A 23,461-nucleotide genomic window follows, 5' to 3' on the forward strand; every position below is an offset into this window, starting at 1 on the left:
CACACACACACACACACACACACACACACACACACACACACACACACACACACACACACACACACACACACACACACACACACACACACACACACACACACACACACAGAGGCTGAGCATGGTGTACATGCCTATAATCCCAGCTATGCAGAGAGTGGACAGAGTTGAAAAAGCTCCCTTTTACAAGCTCAGGGAATCCCTAGTGTCTTTGAAACAGTCCCCACCCCTCCTGTCTCCTTCCAGGAGTATATTACACCTCCGCTAATCTGCAGAAGTCAATCTATTCTCTTCCCTCATCCAACTATAAATCCAACTCCCAATTTTCTGGCAAAGAAGAAGAACACAAGACTGTGTGAAACAACCCCAAAAGGAGGCAAGGGGAAAAAACCAAGAACGTGGGGGGCACTAGGAGTCATTGCCCAATTTCTTCCACAAATAAATTCTAGGAAACAAACTTCACAGAACAAGCCTGGCTGTGTTCAAGCTGTGCACCTTGCTTGGGTTCTGGTTTGGGCGAACCAAAAGCTCTCATGGATGTCTTTATTTGGGCTCCACTGGGGCTAGCATGGGAGACATCTGGTGGACATTTTGTTGGCTTTTCTTTTGTTTGCTTGTTTTTGTTTTTAACGATTTGTTTTCACTTTAAGTTATAATTTTATGCTTCGGTAGTTGTACCAAGCAAGGGGTTTCAATTCAACATGGCGGCATGAGGACAGCACATCTAAAACAATGCTACCTTTCCCATTGCTCACCCCAACCCCACACCACCCCTCAGTTTCCCCAGTTCCATTTTCACACATGGGCATTGAGCATTGTGACCGTCTCTGCTCCCCCTTCCTCTCTCCAGCGCCCCTCCCTCCCCTTGACCTTACCCCTGCCCACACACATCCATTTCCAGCTTCCTGGTGTTCCATTTTTTGCACCGTGAGTTAGTTGTTCAAAGGATTTACTCTGTTGGAATTCTCCCCTGCACAGACCAGACATGTAGCTTATACTTTTGTGTATATATGCATATGACCCTGTATGTGTTTCCACGTTTGTAAATGAGATCTCACTTCCCCTACACAAGAGAAAACACATGTCCTTTGTTTCTCTGGACTGGACTCCACTTAGCAGGATTTTTTCCCCCATGTTCGTCTACTTCTTTGCAAATGATGGCTTATCATTCTTCTGATAGATGAGTAAAATTCTATCAGATAGACAGATAGAGATATATAAATCCATTGGTCCATTGAGGGGCATCTATCTGGACTGTTTCTACGATGTGTGTACAAGTGGCTTTCCTGTACCTTGAAGAGAAAAAAAAAAGCCTTTATTGTACATTTTTAATACGTTCAAAGAAAATTGAACACCTTACCAGTTCCCCACACCTTCCCTATCTGGTTTTGATGAAGATGAACACTGCTCAATCTATTTTCATCTCTCCCTCCACCCTCACTCCATCTCTTCCTCCTCCATTTTTTTGGCCTCTGGCTAAGAAGAATTCATCAAACGTCCACATAACTAAAACACGCAGCACATCCACGATGTTACTTAGCTAATACAATCGCAGATGACTGAAATGCACAAAACGTTCACCATGTCTCTCTGAGCCTAGTGAGTCCCGAGGACTCACAGCCCCTTCAACAAACAGAAAATTTCCATGGCTGCAAAGATGTCTTCCCCCTCCATCTCCCCCCCCCACCCCCTCCCCCGCCCTGCCCCCCAGCCAGGCAACAATTGTTCTGATTTTTCACTGGAGATTAGCTTTGCTTGTCCCAGGATGTCACATAAATGGAATGGCATGGCGCATTCTCTTTTTGTGTGTGGGGGCTCTCTCATGTGGCACAATGTCTAGGGGAGCCATCTATATTCTCGTGGGTCCCTATCATTTCTTTTATTGCTGTATTCATTCTATTGTGCAGAGGACCCCATCCGTCCTCCGGTTGAGGGGGCTTGGATGGTTTCCAGTTCTTGCAGCCGTGATGAATAAGGCTGGGAGCAGGAGTTGAACTTCACGCTCGCGTCTTTTTCTGTGGGCAGATGTTTACATTGCTCTTGTGTAAATACACAGAATTGCAGGATCAAAGGCTTGGAGACATGGCTAACTTCATCAGAAAGTGCCAGAGCTTTTCTCTGAAGTGGTTGGATTCCTTAGCATTTCTGCCAGCAATGAAGGTCGCTTCAGACCGCTCCTGGTCCTAACCTGTGTCTGCTGTGGTTGGTGTTTGCATTTGATGACTTCTCGTATCTTCTAGTATCTTCTGGTTTAAAATTTTGCATTTCCCCAGCGATGAGTGAGGTTAGACATTTTTCTATGTGCTTCTTGGCAGTGTATCTTTCTTTGTAAAATGTTATGCAAGTTCTTTCTCCCAGGATTGTGTGTGTGTATGTGTGTGTGCGCATGCATGTATGTGTGTGCCAGTCCTGAGGTTTGAACTCAGGGCCTGGGTGCTGTCCCTAAACATTTTTTTGCTTGAGGCAAATGCTCTACCACTTGAGCCACAGCTCCACTTTGGCTTTTTGATGGCTAACTGGAGATAACAGTCTCACAGACTTTCTTGTCCAAGCTGGCTTCAAACCACAACCTTCATATCTTAGCCTCCTGAGTAGCTAAGATTACAGACATGAACTCCTAGTCACTGGCTCTTTCTCCAATTTTTGCTAAGTGTGTTTGAACTGAAGATTTTTTTAAATTCTAGAACAACTCCACTGCAGATATATTTTGTGATAATTTTCTTATCTTCTAATGAGATGCTTTATGTTTGATGAAGCTCACTTTTTCTTATGTCTGCATCTTGTCTTAAAAGAAAACAAAACACTTTGCCTTCCTCCTTCTAGTTGTAAAGATTTTTCTGTTTGTTTCCTTCAAGTAGCCTTAGAGAATTAACATCTTTTACATGTCTGTCTATGATCCATCTTGAGAATACATGTATACTTAGGAGGCTAGGATCTGAAGATTGTGGTTCAAAGCCAAGGTTGAACAACAAAGTCCATCAGACTTTTATCTCCAATGAACCATCAAAAAAAGCCCCAAAAGCTCAAGTAGTAAAGTGCTAGTCTTGAGCTAAATAGCTCAGGGACAGCACCTAGGTCCTGATCTGTGCGGGTGCACTTGTACGTACACACACACACACGTACGCACGCACGCACGCACGCACAGATGCATATTAATACATTTCTGCTCATGGGTATCTAGCTGTTCTTGTACTATAGACTCAACAGATTTTCCTCTTTTTGTTGGTGGTGGTGCTGGTTGTGGGGGTTGAACTCAGGGCCTGGGTGCTGTCTCTGAGCTCTTTTGCTAGCATTCTACCACTTGAGCCACAGCACCACTTCTAGCTTTTTCTGTTAAGATGGTACTGAGGACTCGAACTCAAGGCTTCATGCGTGCTAGGCAAGGACTCTACCACCAAGCCACACTCCTAGCCCATGGTTTTCCATTTTTGTACTGTTTTGTCAAAAATTAGCAGGCATGATTGCTTACGGTGTGTGAGTCTGCTGCCATGTTTTCCTTTGCGGGCTTCTTCCGGCTGCCCTAAGGCCAGTTGCCAATTCTCGCCTCTTGGTCCAACCTGCCCTGCCTTCCCTTCCTGCTCAGCCTCCAGGGAAACCACTTCCAGCATTTCTCCTGCAAGTGTGTGATGCTAATTCCAGTCACTAGAGGGTACTAGGGAGACAACAGCACATCAGGGAGCATCTTCCAGTTTCAGTTTTTCTTGTTTGGGGGTGTGTGTGTGTGGGGGGGGAGATGTATGAATGGAAAGTGCCCTGATTGTGTGCCCACACTCCCTTGATGGCTTCATGAATGGAGGCCAACACTAGTGACCACTTTACCGCAGCCCGCCCACCAGAAATGCCAGGCTCCAGGCGATGGGGTGGGGGAGAGTACTACGGTCCTGAGGATTGAATTCGGGGCTCACACTTGCTAGGCAGATGCTCTATCACTTTGAGCCACAACCCCAATCTTTTTGCTTGTAGCTTGTAGGCATCCTCTTCATAACTTTGCCGGGGCTGGCCTCGAACTGTGATTCTATCTCCACCTCCTAAGTGGCTGGACTTACAGGTATGCGCCACCACCTCCCAGACTCTGCTATTGCTAGTTTTCTACACACGCCTGTGCAGACTTCATGGCGGGACTATGTTCTGAGACACACATAATAACTGATTTTGTCACTGTCCAGAGAAATTGTAGGTGAGATGCTGTTATCTGGGTACACACCCCAGTGCTATATAAAACAGCCTGCTGTCCCTGGATTTATACACCCAACTAGCACGTTACAAGAGCAGATACTCTTCTTAGTTCCAACAGCTCAGGGGGCTAAGATCCAGAGGACAATAGGCTCAGCACAGGCAGAAAGATGTGTGAGACTCTGGCTCCAAAAAGAACGCTATAAAACGCCAGGCTTGGAGACACCAAGTGGCAAAACACCAGCAGAACCAGTGTGGGGCCCTGAGTTCAAATTCTGAGACCAGCTTTGCCCCCCCCCTCAAAAAACAAAAAGATGCTAGCAGAAATACACAGCAGCAGTGATTTTTTTTTCTTCAGTTCTGCCGTCCTCTGTTTCTGGGCTCACCCCGGGGCTCAGCATGTGCTTGTGTGCAGGCCCTGGCGGCGCGCTGAGCACGGCTGAAGGAATGAATGAATTGCCGTTGCTTTCCCTGTAGAGAGAGGAGGCGAGGCGGAAACACATTCGCCTGCACATGGAGGGGGCGCTGACCGCCCGGGACAAAGTCGGGGTGCAGGATTTCGTGCTGCTGGACGCCTACACCAGCGAGTCTGCCTTTGTGGACAACCTTCGCAAGCGTTTCAGCGAGAATCTCATCTATGTGAGCCAACGCGTTATGCCTGCACCCCGCTAGGCCTGATTCACTGAGTGACACCTCCGTCCTGGGGGGCAAGTGGCACGTGGGGACTTGCCTGGGGACAGCGGGCTCTACCCAGGATCCCTCACGGTGCTGTGGTCCATCCCTGCAGACATACATCGGGACGCTCCTCGTGTCGGTGAATCCATACCAGGAGCTGGGGATCTACACTGCGAGCCAGATGCGGCTCTACCAAGGGGTCAATTTCTTTGAACTGCCACCACACGTGTAAGTAACTTCTGCAGGGCGGGCGCCTGGCGGTATTTTCCTTTCTTCTCCCATTCTCTCCCTTCCCTTCATTTCTTCTTCCCATTCATTCTGTTCATCTACCCATCAACCCACCCACCACCCATCCCACTCATCCATCCACCCACCCATCTACCCATCCACCCATCATCCAGCATCCATCCATCTACCCATCCATCCATCCATCTACCTATCCACCCATCCACTCATCCACTCAGCCACCCACCCCACCCATCCATCCCTCCATCTACCAACCCATTCTACCTACCCATCATCCACCCACCACCCACCCATCTACCCATCCACCCACCCATCTACCCATCCACCCACCCATCTACCCATCCACCCATCATCTACCCATCCATCCATCCATCCATCCACTCATCCACTCAGCCACCCACCCCACCCATCCACCCCTCCATCTACCAACCCATCTACCTACCCATCATCCACCCACCACCCACCCATCATCCATCATCCATCCATCTACCTATCCACCCACCCATCTACCTATCCATCCACCCATCCATCCATTCATCTACTCAGCCACCCACCCATCCATCCACCCACCACCCACCCATCCACCCCTCCATCTACCAACCCATCTACCTACCCATCATCCACCCACCACCCACCCATCCACCCATCATCTGTCATCCATCCATCTACCCATCCACCCACCCATCTACCTATCCATCCATCCATTCATCCATTCATCCACCCACCCATCCATCACCCACCACCCACCCATCCACCCCTCCATCTACCAATCTATCTACCCATCCATCATCCACCCACCACCAACCCATCCACCCATCATCCATCCATCTACCCGTCCTTTTTCCACCCACGCAAATCCCTCCACAGAAGCTTCTGCTTTCTTCTTGCAGGTTCATTAATACGTTAATGCACGTTCATTAAGCTGCTGCCTTCTTATGAAGTCAGTCAAAGTGCTAGAAAATATCAGTAGGTCATTTTGGACTCTCAAGTAGGCAAGAGGTGGAGTTTGTTTAACTGCTGAGAAATCGTGTGTGGCTAGAGACGCGGCTTCTTTGGGCAGTGGCTTGCTCTACTGCCATCTACTGGTGTTTGATGATCATGGCGGCTAAGAAGAGTGTCACGGGTGGGAATTTCTCTGGGCCGCAGATCCTTCAAGGGAGATGGATCTGTACAGGCCTGGCTTTTGCTGGATTTTCCGCTTCTCCTCCGTGGTTGGTCTCTGAGCTAATATTGAGAGTCTCCTCACCCCAATCTGTCTCCTGGGAGTCTCGGCCATTCCAGGCACTTATTAACCTTTCCATGTCAGGCTTTGCTTTCTGATCTTGGAGATAAAACTGTTTCCTAAGTATCTCAGTAACTTCTAATCTCTCTGGTTTCCTGCCTCTATGTTCTTAGTATTCCAGGCGTTAAGAGAAAGAGAAGACATGAGATGTTATCCAATTTATTGAATTATTTAATCCTTGGAAAGATGCTGTTTCTATCTACAGTGAATAGACTATCTCTTGGGGTATAATTTAGTATTTATTCTGTGTGTGCACCCATGCGCATGTGCTAGTACTGGAGCTTGAACTCAGGGCCTGCCTGGGTGCTACTTGCTATTTAGCTTTTGTGGAAAGGGCTAGTACTCTTACTACTAGAGCCACAGCTCTATTTCTGGCTTTTTGTTGCTTAATTGGAGATAACAGTTTCATGGACTTACTTGGGTTGGTTTTGAACCTCCATCCCTCAGCCTCCTAAGTAACTAGGATTATAAGTGAATGCCTCTGGTGCCTGGCCAGTATCTGGTTTGTTCTTTTAAGAAATATAGAAGCGGGGCTGGGAAGGTGGCTCAGTGGTAGAGCGCTTGCCTTGCATGCCTGAGGCCCTGGGTTCGATTCCTCAGCACCACATAAGCAAAAAGAAAAAAGCTGGAAGTGGCGCTGTGGCTCAAGTGGTAGAGCGCTAGCCTTGAGCAGAAGAGCTGAGGGACAGCGCCCAGGCCCAGAGTTCAAGTCCCGGGACAGACACAAAATAAAACGTAAATAACAGAATAAACATAGTAAGTCTCACACCTAGTAGGTCTTGCAAGGAGGGCAGTGTGTGTGTGTGTGTGTGTGTGTGTGTGTGTGTGTGTGTGTGTGTGTGTGTGTGTGTGTGTGTGTGTGTGTGTGTGTGTGTGTGTGTGTGTGTGTGTGTGTGTGTGTGTGTGTGTGTGTGTGTGTGTGTGTGTGTGTGTGTGTGTGTGTGTGTGTGTGTGTGTGTGTGTGTGTGTGTGTGCTTGTAGCCCTCTCTGCCGTGGCCTCCTGGAGTACAGCCCTCTGCCTTTCTGCTGGGTTAGGGGACTCTCATAGCCAGGAAGGCAGCACCAAGGCCACTGCGTGTCCACCCCTTCAGCTACGCCATCGCGGACAACGCTTACCGCACCATGTGCTCGGAGCTCAGCAACCACTTCATTCTCATCTCTGGAGAGAGCGGGGCGGGGAAGACCGAGGCCTCTAAGAAGATCCTGCAGTATTTCGCCGTCACCTGCCCCATGACCGAGTCCCTGCAGATAGCCCGCGACAGACTGCTGCTCTCCAACCCCGTGCTGGAGGTAAAGATGGCGGGGGGGCCGTGGAGGGGGCTCGAGGAAGGGCGGTCAGCATGGGGGGACTTAGAAAGGAGGACGTGACCTTGAAGGACGTGTTAGAGGGCCTTCTGTACCTTCTTCTTAAGAAGTTTGGGGGAGGGCTGGGAAGGTGGCTCAGTGGTAGAGTGCTTGCCTTGCATGCCTGAGGCCCTGGGTTCGATTCCTCAGCACCACATAAGCAAAAAGAAAAAAGCCGACCAAAAAAAAAGTTTGGGGAATTAAAGGAGATGCCCATAATAACTACATAGTGAAGTTTTCTTCTCCCTCCCTCCCCCCCTCCCTCCCTCCCTCCCTCCCTCCCTCCCTCCCCCCCTCCCTCCCTCCCTCCCCCCCTCCCTCCCTCCCTCCCCCCTCCTCCTCCTTCTCCTCCTTCTCCTCCTCCTCTTCCTCCTTTTCTCCCTCCTCCTTCTTCTTTGTTTTGGTTGGTTGTGGGGCTTGAACTCAGGGCCTGGGCGCTGTCCCTGAGCTCTTCAGCTCAAGGCTAGTGCTCTACCACTTGAGCCACAGCGCCGCTTCCAGTTTTCTGGTGGTTCCTTGGCAATACGAGTCTCATGGTCAGTAGGCCATTTTGATCCCTAGACTGGACTCTAGGGAGATGCGCTTTCCGCTGCTTCCCACCCCAGGTCCAATGCTAGCACCAAATTCTCTGTAGTTAGCAAGTCCTTAGATAAATATGGCTTTCTTCACTAGCTCTTTCCTTTTGCTTCTGTTTTCTTTTGTTCTTTCCTTCTTTTCCTTTGTACCAATACTGGGACTTGAACTCAAGACCTGAGCACTCTTTCTTAGCTTTTTTACCCAGGGCTGGCACTCTACCACTAGAACCACAGCTTCATTGCCAGCTTTTTGGTGCTTCATTGGCAATAGAGTCTCACTGACTTTTCTGCCCAGGGTGGCTTCAAACCTTGATCTTCAGCTCTCGGCCTTCTGTGTAGCTAGGCTTGCAGGCCTGAGCCACTGGCGCCCGGCTTCTGTTTTCCTAATATGCCTGTTATTTGGGAGTCAGGATTTTGACACGCGTGGTGAGCTTATGTGGCACTTTGTATCCCAAGGCTTTTGGAAATGCCAAAACACTCCGGAATGACAACTCGAGCAGATTCGGCAAATACATGGACATACAGTTCGACTCTCAGGTACAGTGAATTTCCTGGCACCCCTTCATGGGGCCCCCCTTGGGCTAGTGATGGAACCCACCCACAGCTCCTGGAGGTGGGAAGAACACTTGTTGGCTCAGACAGTTAAAAAATGTTGAGGATTAGCTGGGTGCTGGTAGCTCACTCTAATCCTAGGAGGTAATTACTCCTGGACTCTCAGGAGGCTGAGATCTGAAAATGGCAGTTCAAAGCCAGCCAGGGCAGGAAAGTCCCTGAGACTCTTATCTCCAATGAACCACCAGAAAACTGGAAGTGGAGCTGTGGTAGAGTGCTAGCCTTGAGCAAAAGAGCTCAGGGACAGCACCCAGGCCCTGAGTTCAAGCCCCATAACTGACCAAAATAAGAAAAAAGTGTTGAGGACTGGTGCTAATTTTAGGAAATGCAAATGAAAGCCCCTGGGGGTGGGTACCATTTTATAACCTGCAGAAAAGCAAGTGTTAAGAGGAGACTAGTGGGTGTGGGTGAGGGTAGATGGTTGGGAATCTTCCACCTGGCTGGCTGGCGGGGGGTGGGGGGAGGGGGAAGTGAGGGGTATATTATTAGCCCAGCCCATTTTGGTTTTGGGTTGTTTTCCAAATGGGTTGCAACCCTGATAGGAAATGGATTTGTGTGAATGACACTGCACAGTATGAAGGGGTCAGATCTCAGCCTCCTGAGTAGCTAAGATTGGAGGCATGAGCCATGGCACCCGCTGTGCAGAGGTTCTGTGAGACATTGATAGCTCTGTGTATTTGAAAGCTTTTTTGTTTTTTTAAACAAAGTTCAGCACCTCTGCTACCAAGGACATGTTCCTAATGATGGCTTAATGTTTTGTTTTTCTTGACCAGTCCTGGGGCTTGAACTCAGGGGCTAGGCACTGTCCCTGAGCTGCTTTTGTTCAAGGCTAGCACTTTTACCACTTGAGCCACAGTGCCACTTCCAGCTTTTTCTGTGTCTGTGGTGCTGAGGAATCGAACCCAGGGCTTCATGCATGCTAGGCAAGCGCTCTACCACTAAGCCATGTTTCCAGTCCACTGGATGTTTTACACAGAGTTGTCTGTGTGTATAGACAAGCAACTCTGATCAAAATATACAAGGTGACCATCATCACAGATTTGGGCTGCTTGTTCTTGAACTTCGTGTGAATGGAATGATTCAGCTGGTTCTCCCTTCTGTCATTCATGATACTGCTCAAAGAAGTGGTTTATGATTCTATTGTACAACGCATCTTGCAATTGATATGTTCTCCTGTGAGTGGACTTGGGGCTGTTTCCATGGGGGGGGTCATTTCAAATAGTGTTGTTGAGCCTTCAAGCTGTGGGGTTTTGTTTTTGTTTGAGACCAGGACTTGAACTCAGTATCTGATGCTTTCACTCATTGGCTGGCACTCTACCACCTGATCCATGCCTCCAACCCTTTTTTGGGTTGCCCATCCTGGGGCTTAAACTCAAGGCCTGGATGCTGTCCCAGACTACAGCACCACTTCTGGTTTTCTGGTGGTTGATTGAAGAGTGAAGGATTTTCCTGCCCAAGCTGCCCTCAAACCACGATCCTCAGATCTCATCCTCCTGAGTAGCTAGGATGACAGGTGTGAGGTACCGGTGCCCGGCCCAAGCTGTGTTTTAACACCTACAAGCACTTCTGTATGTTGGAAGTCCAAGGGTAGGACTGAGGGCTTCTTGCCGACAGTGCTCTGAGGGTCCATTAATGATGAGCAGGTTCTCAATGGTTCCAATCACTCTGTGTCACTCTTGTTATTCATCCTTTTGGTTTTATAAGCTTTGGTGTTTTGTGTTTTTGGTGTGTGTGTGTGGGGGGGTGTCAGAGTGCTTTTTCACTAGGATTGCAATTCCCATCTCCCTGGTAGTTAATGAAGTGTTGTTGCTGATTGGGTTTTTTTCTTATTAATGTTCTGAATTTAAAATCCTTTAAAAAAGCCGGGCGCTGGTGGCTCACGCCTGTAATCCTAGCTACTCAGGAGGCTGAGATCTGAGGATCGAGGTTCAAAGCCAGCCTGGGCAGGAGAGACCGTGAGACTCCTATCGCCAATAAACCACCAGAAAACCAGAAGTGGCGCTGTAGCTCAAGTGGTAGAGTGCTCGCCTTGAGCTGAAGAGCTGAGGGACAGCGCCCAGGCCCAGAGTTCAAACCCCACGACCAACCAAAAAAAAAAAATCCTTTAAAAAAGTAATGAGGCCTTGCAAAGAGAATTGTATTCATTACCTGACTTATGAAACAGCAACTCTGCTCATCACATTAAAAAAAACCTTCCTGAAGAAAGAAAATAGGCCAGTGGACTAGACCCCAGAGAGTCCCCCCCCTGCCCTCTCTCCAGGCTCTACATGTCCTTGTGTCCGAGGCCACCGTGACTTTGTGGGAGAGGAGTCTCTCTTCCTAACTCTCGTGCTCATTGGCTGTGCATCAACATGGACAGGAAGACCTTTGACCCCCATCTCAGGCCATAGACAGAATGTCACTAATGTGACAGATCGTGTTTCTGCACAAAACCAAAACCACCTTCATGGCCTTGCAGGAGACCCAAACCATCTCACACCGAGTCTAGGAAACACATCAGAGCTGATAACAGCATAGACTTCACTTACCTGAAGACCCTTTGGTCTTCAGAGTGGCTGGATGGTGAAGGGTCATGGCGCCATTTTGGTTTTGTTTACTGTGTTTTGAAGGGCGTTCCCGTGGGCGGGCACATCATCAGTTACCTGATAGAGAAGTCTCGCGTAGTCTACCAGAGCCAGGGCGAGCGGAACTTCCACGTCTTCTACCAGATGCTGGCGGGTGGAGAGGAGGAGCGCCTGGCCAGCCTGGGGCTCCAGCCAGACCCCCGGCTCTATAAATACCTCTCTCAGGTGGGAAGGGCCAGCCCCTGGGCGTGGGGGTGTTTGTGGGGGCTGCTAGAGGATGTTCCAGAACTTTGCCCTTCTAGATGTACTCTCCTGAATGACCCTTCGACAAGCATGCTAACCTGTCTCCCTGGATGCTTGCTAGCCCTGGCCTTTGGGTATAGAAGCCCAATGTCCCAAGTTCTCAGTCTAGTATAGCTCAGAGGCATAGTACTTCTCCAGCATGTGCAAGGCCCTGGGTTCAAGCCCCAGTGCCAAATAAATTAATTAAAACAAGGATGCATTCTCCCTACTCTCCAGAGATATGAATTTAGTGAAAGAGGTTAGGACCTAAGCACCATAAAACCAAAGTAAAAATGAAGAGCTCTTCTAATGATTTTACTTATTTTCTTTTTTTTCCAGTCTTGGAGCTTGAACTTAGGGCCTGGGCACTGTCCCTGAGCTCTTTTGCTCAAGGCTAGTGTTCTACCACTTTGAGCCACCGTGCCACTTCTGGTTTTCTGGTGATTCATTGGAGATAAGAGTCTCATGGACTTTCTTGCCTGGGTTGACTTCGAACTGTGATCCTCAGATCTCAGCTCCTGGATAGCTAGGATCACAGGCATGAGCTACTGGTGCCTGGCTTACAATTTTTTTAGTTGATTTTTTATTTTTTGCTGGTACCTGGGTCTGAACTTAAGGCTTCAGCTTGCTTGGCTTGCTTGTTTTGTTGGTGCTCTCCTTCTTGGGCCATGCCTCCAGGCTGGATTTTCATTGGCTATGCTGGAGGAGTATCTCATTTTTCTAGCCACTAGGCTGGCTTCAAATCATGATCCTCTGGATCTCAGCCCAAGAACAGGATCCTCAGATCTCAGCCTCCTGAGTAGCTAGGATGGCAGGCATGAGCCACCAGTGCCTGGCTCAAGCTACTTTTGAAAAGAACTATTTCCAGCGGGTGCTGGTGGCTCATGCCTATAACACTAACTACCTAGGAGGCTGAGATCTGAGGATCACGGTTCAAAGCTGGCCCAGGCAGGAAAGTCCATGAGACTCTTTTCTTCAATTAACTGCAAGAAAACCGGAAGTGGCACTGTGGCTTAAGTGGTAGAGCACTAGCCTTGAGCTGAAGAGCTGAGGGACAGTGCCCAGGCCCAGAGTTCAAGACCCAAGACTGACAAAAAAAAAAAAGGCAGCTTTGTCACATCCATTTCCATATGGCTTACATAGAGTTCTAGAATGCCCACGCTGTCTGATTACTATTTCAGGTCTTTGGTACTTTCCCCCGCCCCCAAGTTAATTTTTCTTTTTCCTTCTTATTGGACTTGGCTTTGAACTGAGGTCAGCCAGCAGATGGTAGGTCAGGAAAACCAGACCTCATGAAGCAAAGATCACAAAATAAAGACCAATGTATTGGAGAAATTTTAGAAGAAGAGAACATTTGATAGATTACCTTGAAAGATGAAGCTAAATGAAAAAGATAAAAGAACCTTATAACTTCATTTTATGTGGAATAAACTGTGGCCTCGTTCTCACAATGAACAATCAGTTCTGATTTTTTTTCCTTTTATGGAGAGCCTCACGTTTGCCACAAAGCCAGAGTTACATCACAATTGTGTTTTTGTTTTTATTTGTGCCAGTCCTGAGGCTTGAACTCAGAGCCTGGTTATTATCCCTGAGTTTTTTTTTTCCCTCAATGCTGGTGTTCAACCATTTGAGCCACACCTCTAGCTCAGCTTTTCACTGATCATTTTGGAGATGGAGTTTAGCAAACTTCTTCCTCCCACTCCCACCGCTCCTCCCTGGGGCCTTTACACCAATCATATTAGTGTCTAACCACCATTCTCTGTATCTCAGCCTCCTGAGTAGCTAGGATTAACAGGTATGAGTCACCTATTCCTGGCTCAGAACAGAAGATTTTAAAATAAAACTCTCAGTAGATTTGAAGGGAAAAAAGTTAGCAGGCCCGTGGCAGACAGTAATAGCTATTTGTTTATAATGTATATCACTGGCTTTTAGGATGCTTTGGAGAGAAAACCCATTTTCATGTAGGAATAAATAGGTGCTCACTGAACAGTCTCGCAGATACCATCAATAACCCAGTTGTTGCGCAGGGTCATTGCTGCAAAGAGTCCTCTATCAATGACAAGAATGACTGGAAGACTGTTTGCAATGCTTTCTCCATCATTGATTTCACGCACTCTGACCTGGAGGTAAGGCCTGGGCTGGTCTGCCCCTGTTCTCCCGGACTCTGCCCCACAGTCAGCAAATAAAGGCACTAGAGATACACAGGAAACCATTATTTTAGTGTAAGTATGTCCCAATGAATACATATGGGCAAAAACATACACACTTGAGAATTGGTCAGTGGTGCTGGGTGCCAGTGGCTCACACCTGTAATCCTAGCTACTCAGGAGGCTGAGATCTGAGGATCGTGGTTGAAAGCCAGCCCAGGGCAGGAAACAAAGACACATCAGTGAGATTCTCTTCTCCAAGGAACAATTAGCAAAAAAAAAAAAGAAAGGAAAAAAAATCCAGACGTGGAGCTGTGGCTCGGTGGTAGTGAGCTTGGGATCTGGGATTGATCAAATGTCTCCCCCTATGCATTCTCCCTTCTCTTCCTGGCCCATGGTCTAGAACCTCTTTGGAATTATCGCCAGTGTGCTGCACCTGGGGAACATCTGCTTTGAAGAAGACGAGCGGGGCTGTGCCATGGTCCCGGTCAACCGTGAGATTAAATGGATTGCCAAGGTGACCTTGCTCCAGAGGGAAGTGTGCGGGGAGGGGAGAGTGGGGAGGGGGCCATCCTGGAAAGTTCCAGAATACTTCCCAAGGGAACAAGGAAAACCAAGTCCTTCAATGGCTCCTTGAACTCCTTTTTATTCAGCTCCTGGGGTTCTGCCCATCGATTCTTCTGGAAGCTCTCACACACAGAAAGATTGAAGCCAAAACGGAGGAGGTAAAAATGGCTGTGAGTGGAGCTGTCCCCTGTCTCTCCCTGGGGGGAGCTGTATGGCAGTGACCTTGGGGGATATCCCGCCTACTAGGCCCATCATCTCCTTCCTTTCTGGGGGCTCTTCCCGGGCTGTTCCTGCTGCTGGATCACTGTTCCCTTGGCTTTGGTGCTCCTGGAGCGTCCTACCTGGACCCCTCTTCTCGCTCCCCACCAGCAGGCTGATTGTGTGATGCTTCCAGCCTTCTATCCTCGGCCCCAGACAGGGCATCTTGGTCCCAGGCTTCCCAACCTGTCACTGTGTGATCGCGCATCTCATCTCTCTTCACAGGTGATCTGTCCCCTGACTGTAGAACTCTCCGTCTATGCCCGAGACGCCTTGGCAAAGGCTGTTTACGGACGGACGTTTACCTGGCTGGTCAACAAAATCAATTCCTCCTTAGTGAACAAGGTACGTCAACCGTGTGGAGGGTTCATTCTCACTAGGGTAGGAATGTCTTAACTGCGGCCACAGTTGATTTAAAGAATCCGGGAGCAGGTTGGGCACGCCTCAGAGACATAGGCAGGGTCTCTCTCTGTCTGCCTTTGAATGGGGTGTGCACAGTAGGCCCCGGGGTGCGCAGCAGCTGGAAACTGTTGAATAGTGGAGGGTGGAAGGGACAGGGAGAGCGGGAGGGGCCAATCGGGTGAATGTGGTCATGTGACCAGATGTGTGGAAATGGAAGCCTGAAGGGCACTGACAATGTCTGGGAATGGAGGGGAAGTGGGGAGCCTGATCAAGGTACGTTGTTTGCATCTAGGGACACGAACCCCACCTTGTAAAAGTAATTGTTAATAAAAGATGTTAAAATAATTTGGGTGGGGCATGTGAACTTGAACTTAGGTTCTCGTGCTTGGTAGGCAGGTGCTTTACTACGTGAGCCACACACCTAGCATTTTTTGCTTTGTATTTATTTGCCTAGGCTAGCCTGCTCCCACATAGCTGGGATCACAGGTATATGCAACCCGAGACAGTGTATTGATTGAAATGGGGTCTCACTAACTTTTTGACCAGGATTGGTTTTGAACCATTATTCTGACAATCCCCAGCCCCTGGCGGGGCCACCACATCTGGCCCCAACAGTAAGTCTACTTTAATGCACTTAAAAATATAACCTTCAAATTCATGTTTCCTTTGCAAGTGGAATTATCTTGGAGGCTTCTCCACTAACATGAATTGTGGGGGTTTGGGTCTGGGAAAAGTCACACTACAGTGCTGGTGTTCAGGAATCATGTGTAGCTCCAGCCTCTGTCCCTTGGGAAGCTGGACCGAGCCACCTGACCTTGCTTGAGTGTGCTGCCCAGAGCTCCCTTTCCTTTCCTCCCTCCCTCTTCCTCCCTCTTCTTTCCTTTCCTCCCTCCCTCCTTTTCTTTTACTCGCTCGCTTCCTCCCCCCTCTTTCTTTCTCTTTCTCTTCTCTTCTTTTCTTCCTGGAGAGAATGTGGGCTCTGGAGGCTGCAGAGGCATAATACAGGGAGTCACCTCCCTGGGGGATGAAGGCCACAGGGGGAAGATAGAAGGTTACAGTCACCTCACAAAGAATGAGAGGGGGGAGAGGGAGGGGCAGATAGAACAAGTGTTATGTCTGCATCTTTGTTGAGGGGCACGGATAACATTTTGAGTAGCACATCTTTTTTTTGCCAGCCATGGGACTTGAACTCAGGGCCTGGGCATTGTTCCTGAACTTCTTTTGCTCAAGGCTAGAGCTCTACCACTTTAGCCACAGCACCTCTTCTGGCCTTTTCTGTGTATGTGGTACTGAGGAATGGAACCTAGGGCTGCATGCATGTGATGCAAGCTCTCTACCACTGAGCCATCTTCCCAGCCCTATGATTTTTTAAAAAATAACTAAATTAGTTATGACATGCTGGAGCCTGGGTTGCTTGATGAGAAATAAAGGTTTGTTTCCTCACAGTTCTGGACGCTCAGAGGCACATCCAGGTGTGGGTTTCTTGCTAGCAGCATCCTGAGGTGGCCCAGGGTGTCACATGGCAAGGGCAGGGAGGGCCCAGGTGTGTCTTCTGGCCTCTCCCCCCTCTCCTCAGAAATCCACCAGGATTCAGGACTTGGGTCCCATGCTGATCACCTTAACCACCTCTCAAAAGCCCCATCTCAGCCAAGCGCCGTGGCTCACGCCTGTCATCCTAGCTTCTCTCTCAGGGGACTGAGATCTGAGGATCACAGTTCATAGCCAGCCCTTTAGGAAAGGCTATGAGACTCTCCCATTATCAAAAAGCCAGAAGTGGAGGTGTGGCTCAAGTGGTAGAGTGCTGGCCATGAGCAAAATAGCTCAAGGAGAGCGCCTGGGCCCTGAGTTCAAGCTCCAGGACCAACACCAAAAATAAATAAAAAATAAAGTCCTGTCTCCAAACTCCATAGTCAAATTAAATTTCTATTTCTTAGTACTTCAGTGGGGAGGGGATAGGTTAGTCCCCTCCCATGATCCCTTGAGAGACACGAAACCATCCAACCCCGGCCCAACCCACCAATGGTGGCTGTTACTCAACTAGGATCTCGCTCAGAAAACGGTGATCGGGTTGCTGGACATCTATGGTTTCGAAGTCTTGGACAAGAATGGGTGAGTCTGTCACCACTGCCTGTCAGGCCCTCTTCTCACAGTTCAAGTCCGGGTTGGAGTCATCTTTAGTGATTCTGGAACGGATTCTACCGTCCCAGGCATTTCTGTAGATCTGCTAGGCCCTACTTCAGTCTAGAAGTAGAGGAGCCATAAAAATCATGTACACATTTCACTGTGACTATTGTGATTAGTTTAGTAAATTATCAAATAAAGGCTTTGGCCAGATGCCAGTGGCTCACCCCTGTAATCCAAGCTACTGACAAGGCTGAAATCTGAGGATCGAAGGCCAAGGCCAGCCCAGGCAGGAAACTCCATGGGACTCAATTAAGGAGCACAAAGCTGGAAGTGTAGCTGTGGCTCAAGTGGTAGAATGCTAGCCTTGAGCAGAAAAAGCTAAGGGAGAGTGCCCAGGTCCTGAGTTCAAGCCCTAGGGCTGGCGCGCACACACACACACACACACACACACACACACACACACACACACACACACACACACACACACACACACACACACACACACACACACACACACACACACACACACACACACACACACACACACACACACACACACAAGCTGGAGAAAGAACAGAGAAGGAATCATCACACAATGAGTGGCAGTCATTTCTGTGGATAGGCATATGGCTGAATACTAGAAGTAGGAAAGTGAAGCTCAGGTGGGTGCTCCACCACATGAACCATGCCTCCAGCTTGGCTTTTTGTTGGCAGTGTTGGAGATGCAGTCTTGTAGATTTTTCTGCTCAGGCTGGCTTTGAACTGGGACCCTCTGGATCTGAGCCTCCTGAGCAGCTGGGATTTCAGGCCTGAGCCCCTGGTGTCTGCCATAAACACAGTGTTTAATAGTCTTGCTGTGTGCGTGTCCCTGTGTCACGGCATCCCTGGCATGTCTAGTTTTGAACAGTTCTGTATAAATTACTGCAATGAGAAGCTCCAGCAGCTGCTGATAGAGAGGACGCTGACGGCAGAGCAGGCAGAGTACGAAGCGGAAGGCATCCAGGTAAACCCACCCATCTGATTGCTTCATCTAGCCATAGACATTCGCTTCCCCTCCTCTGCAAATTTCTTGGAAACACATTTTGATAGTCAGAGAAATAGAGTTTGCTTAAGATGAGGTACCAAAACTTTTGAACAGTGGAAAAATAAAAGCCTTTGGGAAATTCATTTTAAAAACCAATGTATTGCTGAGTGCTACTGGCTCACACCTGTAATCCCAGCTACTTAGGAGGCTGAGATCTGAGGGTTGTGGTTCAAAGCTAGCCTGGGCAGGAAAGTCCATGAGACTCTTATTTCCAATTAACCACCACATAAGCAGAAAGTAGAGCTATGGCTCAAGAGCACTAGCCTTGAATGACAAAACTCAGGGTCAGCACCCAGGCCCAGACAGTTCAAGCCCCATGACCACCACCACCAACAAAAGCCAAGGGCAAGCATGAGGCACCGAGTTCAAGCCCCAGTGCCAACACATAAAGCAACATACATTCTACCTTGGAGAAGTCTTTTGTCCTTGTCATTTTTTAGTGGGAGCCCATTCAGTATTTCAACAACAAGATCATCTGTGACTTGGTGGAAGAGAGACACAGAGGAATCATATCCATTCTGGTGAGGAAATAGCTTGCGATTCCCAGGCTGTTCATCGAGTGTGTGTGTAACATAAGGAGGAACTTATTTTGGCCTTCAAAAGGGTGGAGAGTAAGGCGGGTATGGTGGTCCATTCCTGTAATCCCTACTCAAGAGGCAGAGGTAGGAGGATCAAGGTCTGAGGCCGGCTCAGGTAAAAGCAAGAGACCCTATCTGAAAAACTAGGAGAAAAAAAAAAAGGTGCGTGTCACGTGGTTGTCTTTTCCTTTTGGAGGATGAGGAGTGCATCCGCCCTGGACCCGCCACAGACTTGAGTTTCCTGGAGAAATTGGAAGAAAAAGTGGGCAAGCACGCACACTTCCAAACGTACGTATGGGCTTTGTCTGGCAGCCTGCTCGGGATGGGGTGTCTTTTGGGTAGAAGCCTCAAAACTATAACTACTGTTTTTTGGGGTTTTGTTTGTTTTCTTTATTTCTGTTGGTCGTGGGGCCTGAACTCTGGGCCTGAGCACTGTCCCTCAGCTCTTCAGCTCAAGGCTAGCGCTCTACCACTTGAGCCACAGCACCACTTCTGGTTTTCTGGTGATTAACTGGAGAGAAGATCTCACAGACTTTCCTGCATGGGCTGGCTTTCAACCATGATCCTCAGATCTCAGCCTCCTGAGTAGCTAGGATTACAGGTGTGAGCCACTGGCACCCAGTTAGTTATTTTTATATAGTGCCTCATGTTTATATCTGTTACCAAGGACAAGTTATATGAAATTTAGGAATACTCTGGATCAGAAATAGGGTGTTTCAGGAGTACTTTAATCTCTGATTAAACATAACATGGTCAAATTGTTTCTTAGATACCAATTGGAAAAACAAGTTGTTGAAAAAAACAAAAAACAAAAACATAGATTTTGGCAGGCACTGGTTGCTCACACCTGTTATCCTAACTACTCAGAAGGCTGAGATCTAAGGATCACAGTTCAAAGCCAGCCCTGGCAGGAAAGTCGGTGAGATTCCTTATCTCCAATGAAGCACCAAAAATGTTAGAAGTGGAGCCGTGGCTCAAGTGGTAGAGCGCTAGCCTTCAACAAAAAAAAATAGGCGTAGGGATAGTGCCTAGGTCCAACACACACACACACACACACACACACACACACACACACACACACACACACACACACACACACGATTCTGCAGCTCACACATGTAATTTTATTAGGAGAAGGAGGAGCCTAAAGAGAGGCCTTGACCAATAGTCAGAGACCTTCATCAGTAGCCACACCCTTAATAGCCAGCCGCCTTGATCTGTAGCCAGAGGCTATGATTGATAGTCCGAGGCCTGGACCGGTAGCCAGAGAACAGGTGCCAGGGTTTGCTGGGCCCCTGCACCGGGCCAGTGGTTGGCGTGGGCGGCGGCTCCCTGGCACCTCGTGCAGGGCCTGCCCTCCTCCTCAGTTCCCGCCTTTGTGTCCCGCAGCCGGAAGCTGGCAGGGCCGCAGGCCCGGAAGAGGATCGGCTGGATGGAGTTCCGGCTCCTGCACTATGCGGGCGAGGTCACCTACTGCACCCAGGGTGAGGGCCTGGGGTGCCGTGCGGGGGGGTGGGGAGGGCAGCCCAGGTCACCGAGGAGAGACTGCCCTGCGTCATCCACAAGGGTGGCTTTATTCCGTTTATGCCCCAAGGGGTATGTTCTGAGCATGTTCTAGAAATAGGATCAGGATCATGACAGAATGGTCTCTGGAGTCTGGCTTCTTCCCTTCAGTGTAACCTCTCCGAGTTGGTTCCATGTTGCCATTCATTTTCATGGTCAAATAATATGCCACTGCGCATCTGCTCATTGCATGATGAGGTTTGAGGTCTCCGATACTTTTCAGCTTTTGGAGGAAATGCTGTTCTGAGCATCACATGCCAGGGTTATGTTCTAGTGTTTTCCTTTTTGCCTTGGTGTAGCGCTAGGGGCAAAATTGCTGGGTCTCGTGGTAACTCTGTGCTCAATATCCAAGCTCCTGTCTGACGGTCTTCCATTCATGCATCTCATTTCTCCACATCCTGACCAGCAGGACATGGGCTATTCTGTCCAGGCTGGCTTTGAAATGCAGGCCTCCAGATCTCAGCCTCCTGGGTGGCCAGGATTACAGGCGTGAGCCACCAGTGCCCTTGTGACAGCTTCTTAAGAATAGAATGGTAGCCAGGGATGGGAATCCCAGCACCCAGGAGGCAGAGATGGGAGGATTGTAAGTTTGAGGAAAGGATGTACTGACTGCACAGCAAGACACTGTCCCGATGATTAAATGAAGGCTGTAGGTTCACACCGAGATGGTTAGCGTTTCGAGGGTAGCCTGAGCACCACAGATGGAGAACCTGGTTCTCAATCAGGGATCCCGACCCCAGGGAGAGCCGCCATGTCTCGGATGTGTTTGGCGGTTGTCAGAGGGAAAATGGCTCCTGGGAAGCTAATGTGAGCCTTGGGCAGAGATGCTGGTGGGTCCCGAGTGGATGAGTGACCCGTCCCGAATGGATACTCGCACCCCCTCAAGGCCGAGGTACCACCGCCGTCCACTGCATATTTGGACAAAGCCAGTCATTCTGGATTATTATACCTTACAGGATTCTTGGAAAAGAACAATGATCTACTTTATACACATCTGAAAGAAGTAAGTCTGGGGCTTAACCCAACGTGTTTCCAATGGTTCTGAAATACCCCCGGGACACAGGACCTAGGGTAGCTTCTGGAATTTTCTGGTCCAGGCTTTCTATCTCCACACATCGTGGTGGACACTGACACTTTAATTGGCTCGAGTGTGGGGGGCCCCTGCAGGCCAGCTCTGAAGCAAGAGGAGGGGTCTTGCTCTGCTGGGGTTCACGAGTGGGAGTGGGTGAATACACACACGCACAGAGGAGCCATTGGCGAGAAGCGTGATGGTGAAAATGAGTGAGGAGCTGTGACCAAAAGGGACACTTAATCACACGCTCGGAAAAGCGTTACCCGGGGGGGCTGACTGTGCTGCAATCTGAAATCTGATTCTGACTATAGAGAGGTGTTAGACAGCAGACAGAACAGCATATGCAAAGGGCCTGTGGCCAGGTGAGCTCAGAGTGCATGCAGCAGGGACAGGTCAGGAGAGGGGAGGAAAGCACCGGCCATGGAGGAAGACACGTTCTGATTCTGTAAGAAAATTCTGAAGTCACAACTTGAAGGTCATGTGGAAAGGTGGGGCCGGAGCGGCCAAAGACATTCTCTCTATGCATCACCAGAGAAAGTGTGGGGTGTATGTGTGTGCCTGTTTGTGTGTGTGCCTGTGTGTGTGTGCGTGTGTATGTGTGCGTGTGCGTGTGCATGTGTGCACCTGTGTGCCTGGATGGGGGCTAGCACTCAGGGTCTGGGCGCTCTCCCTGAGCTCTTCAGCTCAAGGCTAGCACTCTACCATGTTGAGCCACAGCACCACTTCTGGTTTTCTGGTGGTTCATTGGAGATGAGTCTCATGGACTCTCCTGCCTGGGCTGGCTTTGAACCACGATCCTCAGATCTCAGCCTCCTGAGTAGGATTACAGGTGCCCTGGCTTGTATCGATTATTTTGAAAGTATGTAGGTAGGGAGAAAACATCAAATAGTGCCAAGTCTGGTGTCTTTGGCCCCATGTCCAGTGTCTCTCCTGGGAGACAATCGCTCTTTCGTGTGCCACCCCTAGGGACAGCACAGGCCACAAATTTTGTGTGTGTGTGTGTGTGTGTGTGTGTGTGTCTATCTCTTTCCTATGTGAGGGTCTCATGTGGCATTTTTACTCAATGCCATCTTGGAACTTATTCTGTAGCTGCTGGGCTGGACACAATTATTCATGATGTCATAGAAAAAAAGGCTAGTGGCCAAGGGGCTATCTCCTTGCTTGGGAAGAGGTCTTGGGGTGCAACTCAGGCTGGCACATGCTGTCCCACTGAGGCACACCCAGCCCCTTCCCCCACAGTGGCTTTTCTGTGTCAGCTTGTTAATGGGGTGTGGAGGAATGGAACCCAGGGCTGCATGCAGGTTCAGCAAACACTACCACCGAACCACATTCCTGGGACGTTGGCTTTTCGTGAGCGGTGGCTTCAGGTCCCCGGGTCCCACCTCTGTGCGGTTCCCAAAGCTTCGTTGGCAATCTGCAAAGCAGATGCGGCGTCCACATCTCCTGTCCACCTACAGGTTCTGTGCAGGTCCAAGAACAGCATTGTGAAGGAATGCTTCCTGGTGGCCGAGCTCCGGAGCCGGCGGCGCCCTCCAACGGTCAGCGGGGGGAATGCAAGTCAGGGCCACGTGTCTTTTTTTTAACCAGTCCTGGGGATTGAACTCAGTCAGGGCCTGGGTGCTGTCCCTAAGCTCATTTTGCTCAAAGCTAGCGCTCTACCACTTGAGCCATGGTGCCATTTTCAGCTTTTTTTGGTCGTTTATTGGAGATAAAAGTCTCACGGACTTTCCTGCCTGGGTTGGCTTCAAAGAACAATCCTCAGATCTCAGCCTCGTGAGTAGCTGGGATGATTGGCGTGCGCCACTGGCACCTGCTAGCCATACTTTGAAGCCACCTCCTCTTTCTTTTCTAGAAAGAATTGTTCTCTAACCACCACTACCGAATACATCCTAAGTTTTGCACCAGTTCATTCATTT

At 49.2% G+C, this 23,461-nt stretch overlaps 1 protein-coding gene across 1 annotated transcript in view; it reads left to right on the forward strand.

Moving 5' to 3' along the window:
* The first annotated feature begins 4,003 nt into the window (after positions 1-4,003).
* LOC138829827 (unconventional myosin-Ih-like) overlaps positions 4,004-23,461 on the forward strand; it is a 31,529-nt gene continuing 12,071 nt past the window's right edge. Inside the window, exons 1-17 of the mRNA XM_070026361.1 lie at positions 4,004-4,045; positions 4,648-4,809; positions 4,958-5,073; positions 7,465-7,663; positions 8,749-8,829; positions 11,514-11,693; positions 13,778-13,876; positions 14,301-14,414; positions 14,551-14,622; positions 14,948-15,067; positions 17,166-17,233; positions 18,146-18,251; positions 18,773-18,853; positions 19,107-19,198; positions 20,300-20,394; positions 21,430-21,476; positions 23,003-23,083. Coding sequence (XP_069882462.1) covers positions 4,684-4,809; positions 4,958-5,073; positions 7,465-7,663; positions 8,749-8,829; positions 11,514-11,693; positions 13,778-13,876; positions 14,301-14,414; positions 14,551-14,622; positions 14,948-15,067; positions 17,166-17,233; positions 18,146-18,251; positions 18,773-18,853; positions 19,107-19,198; positions 20,300-20,394; positions 21,430-21,476; positions 23,003-23,083 — 1,677 coding nt within the window. The 5' untranslated portion in view covers positions 4,004-4,045; positions 4,648-4,683. The remainder of the gene's footprint in view (positions 4,046-4,647; positions 4,810-4,957; positions 5,074-7,464; positions 7,664-8,748; positions 8,830-11,513; positions 11,694-13,777; positions 13,877-14,300; positions 14,415-14,550; positions 14,623-14,947; positions 15,068-17,165; positions 17,234-18,145; positions 18,252-18,772; positions 18,854-19,106; positions 19,199-20,299; positions 20,395-21,429; positions 21,477-23,002; positions 23,084-23,461) is intronic.

Source organism: Dipodomys merriami, unplaced genomic scaffold (genome assembly GCF_024711535.1).
Source record: "Dipodomys merriami isolate MVZ:Mamm:240054 unplaced genomic scaffold, mDipMer1.0.p SCAF_177, whole genome shotgun sequence".
NCBI lineage: Eukaryota > Metazoa > Chordata > Mammalia > Rodentia > Heteromyidae > Dipodomys > Dipodomys merriami.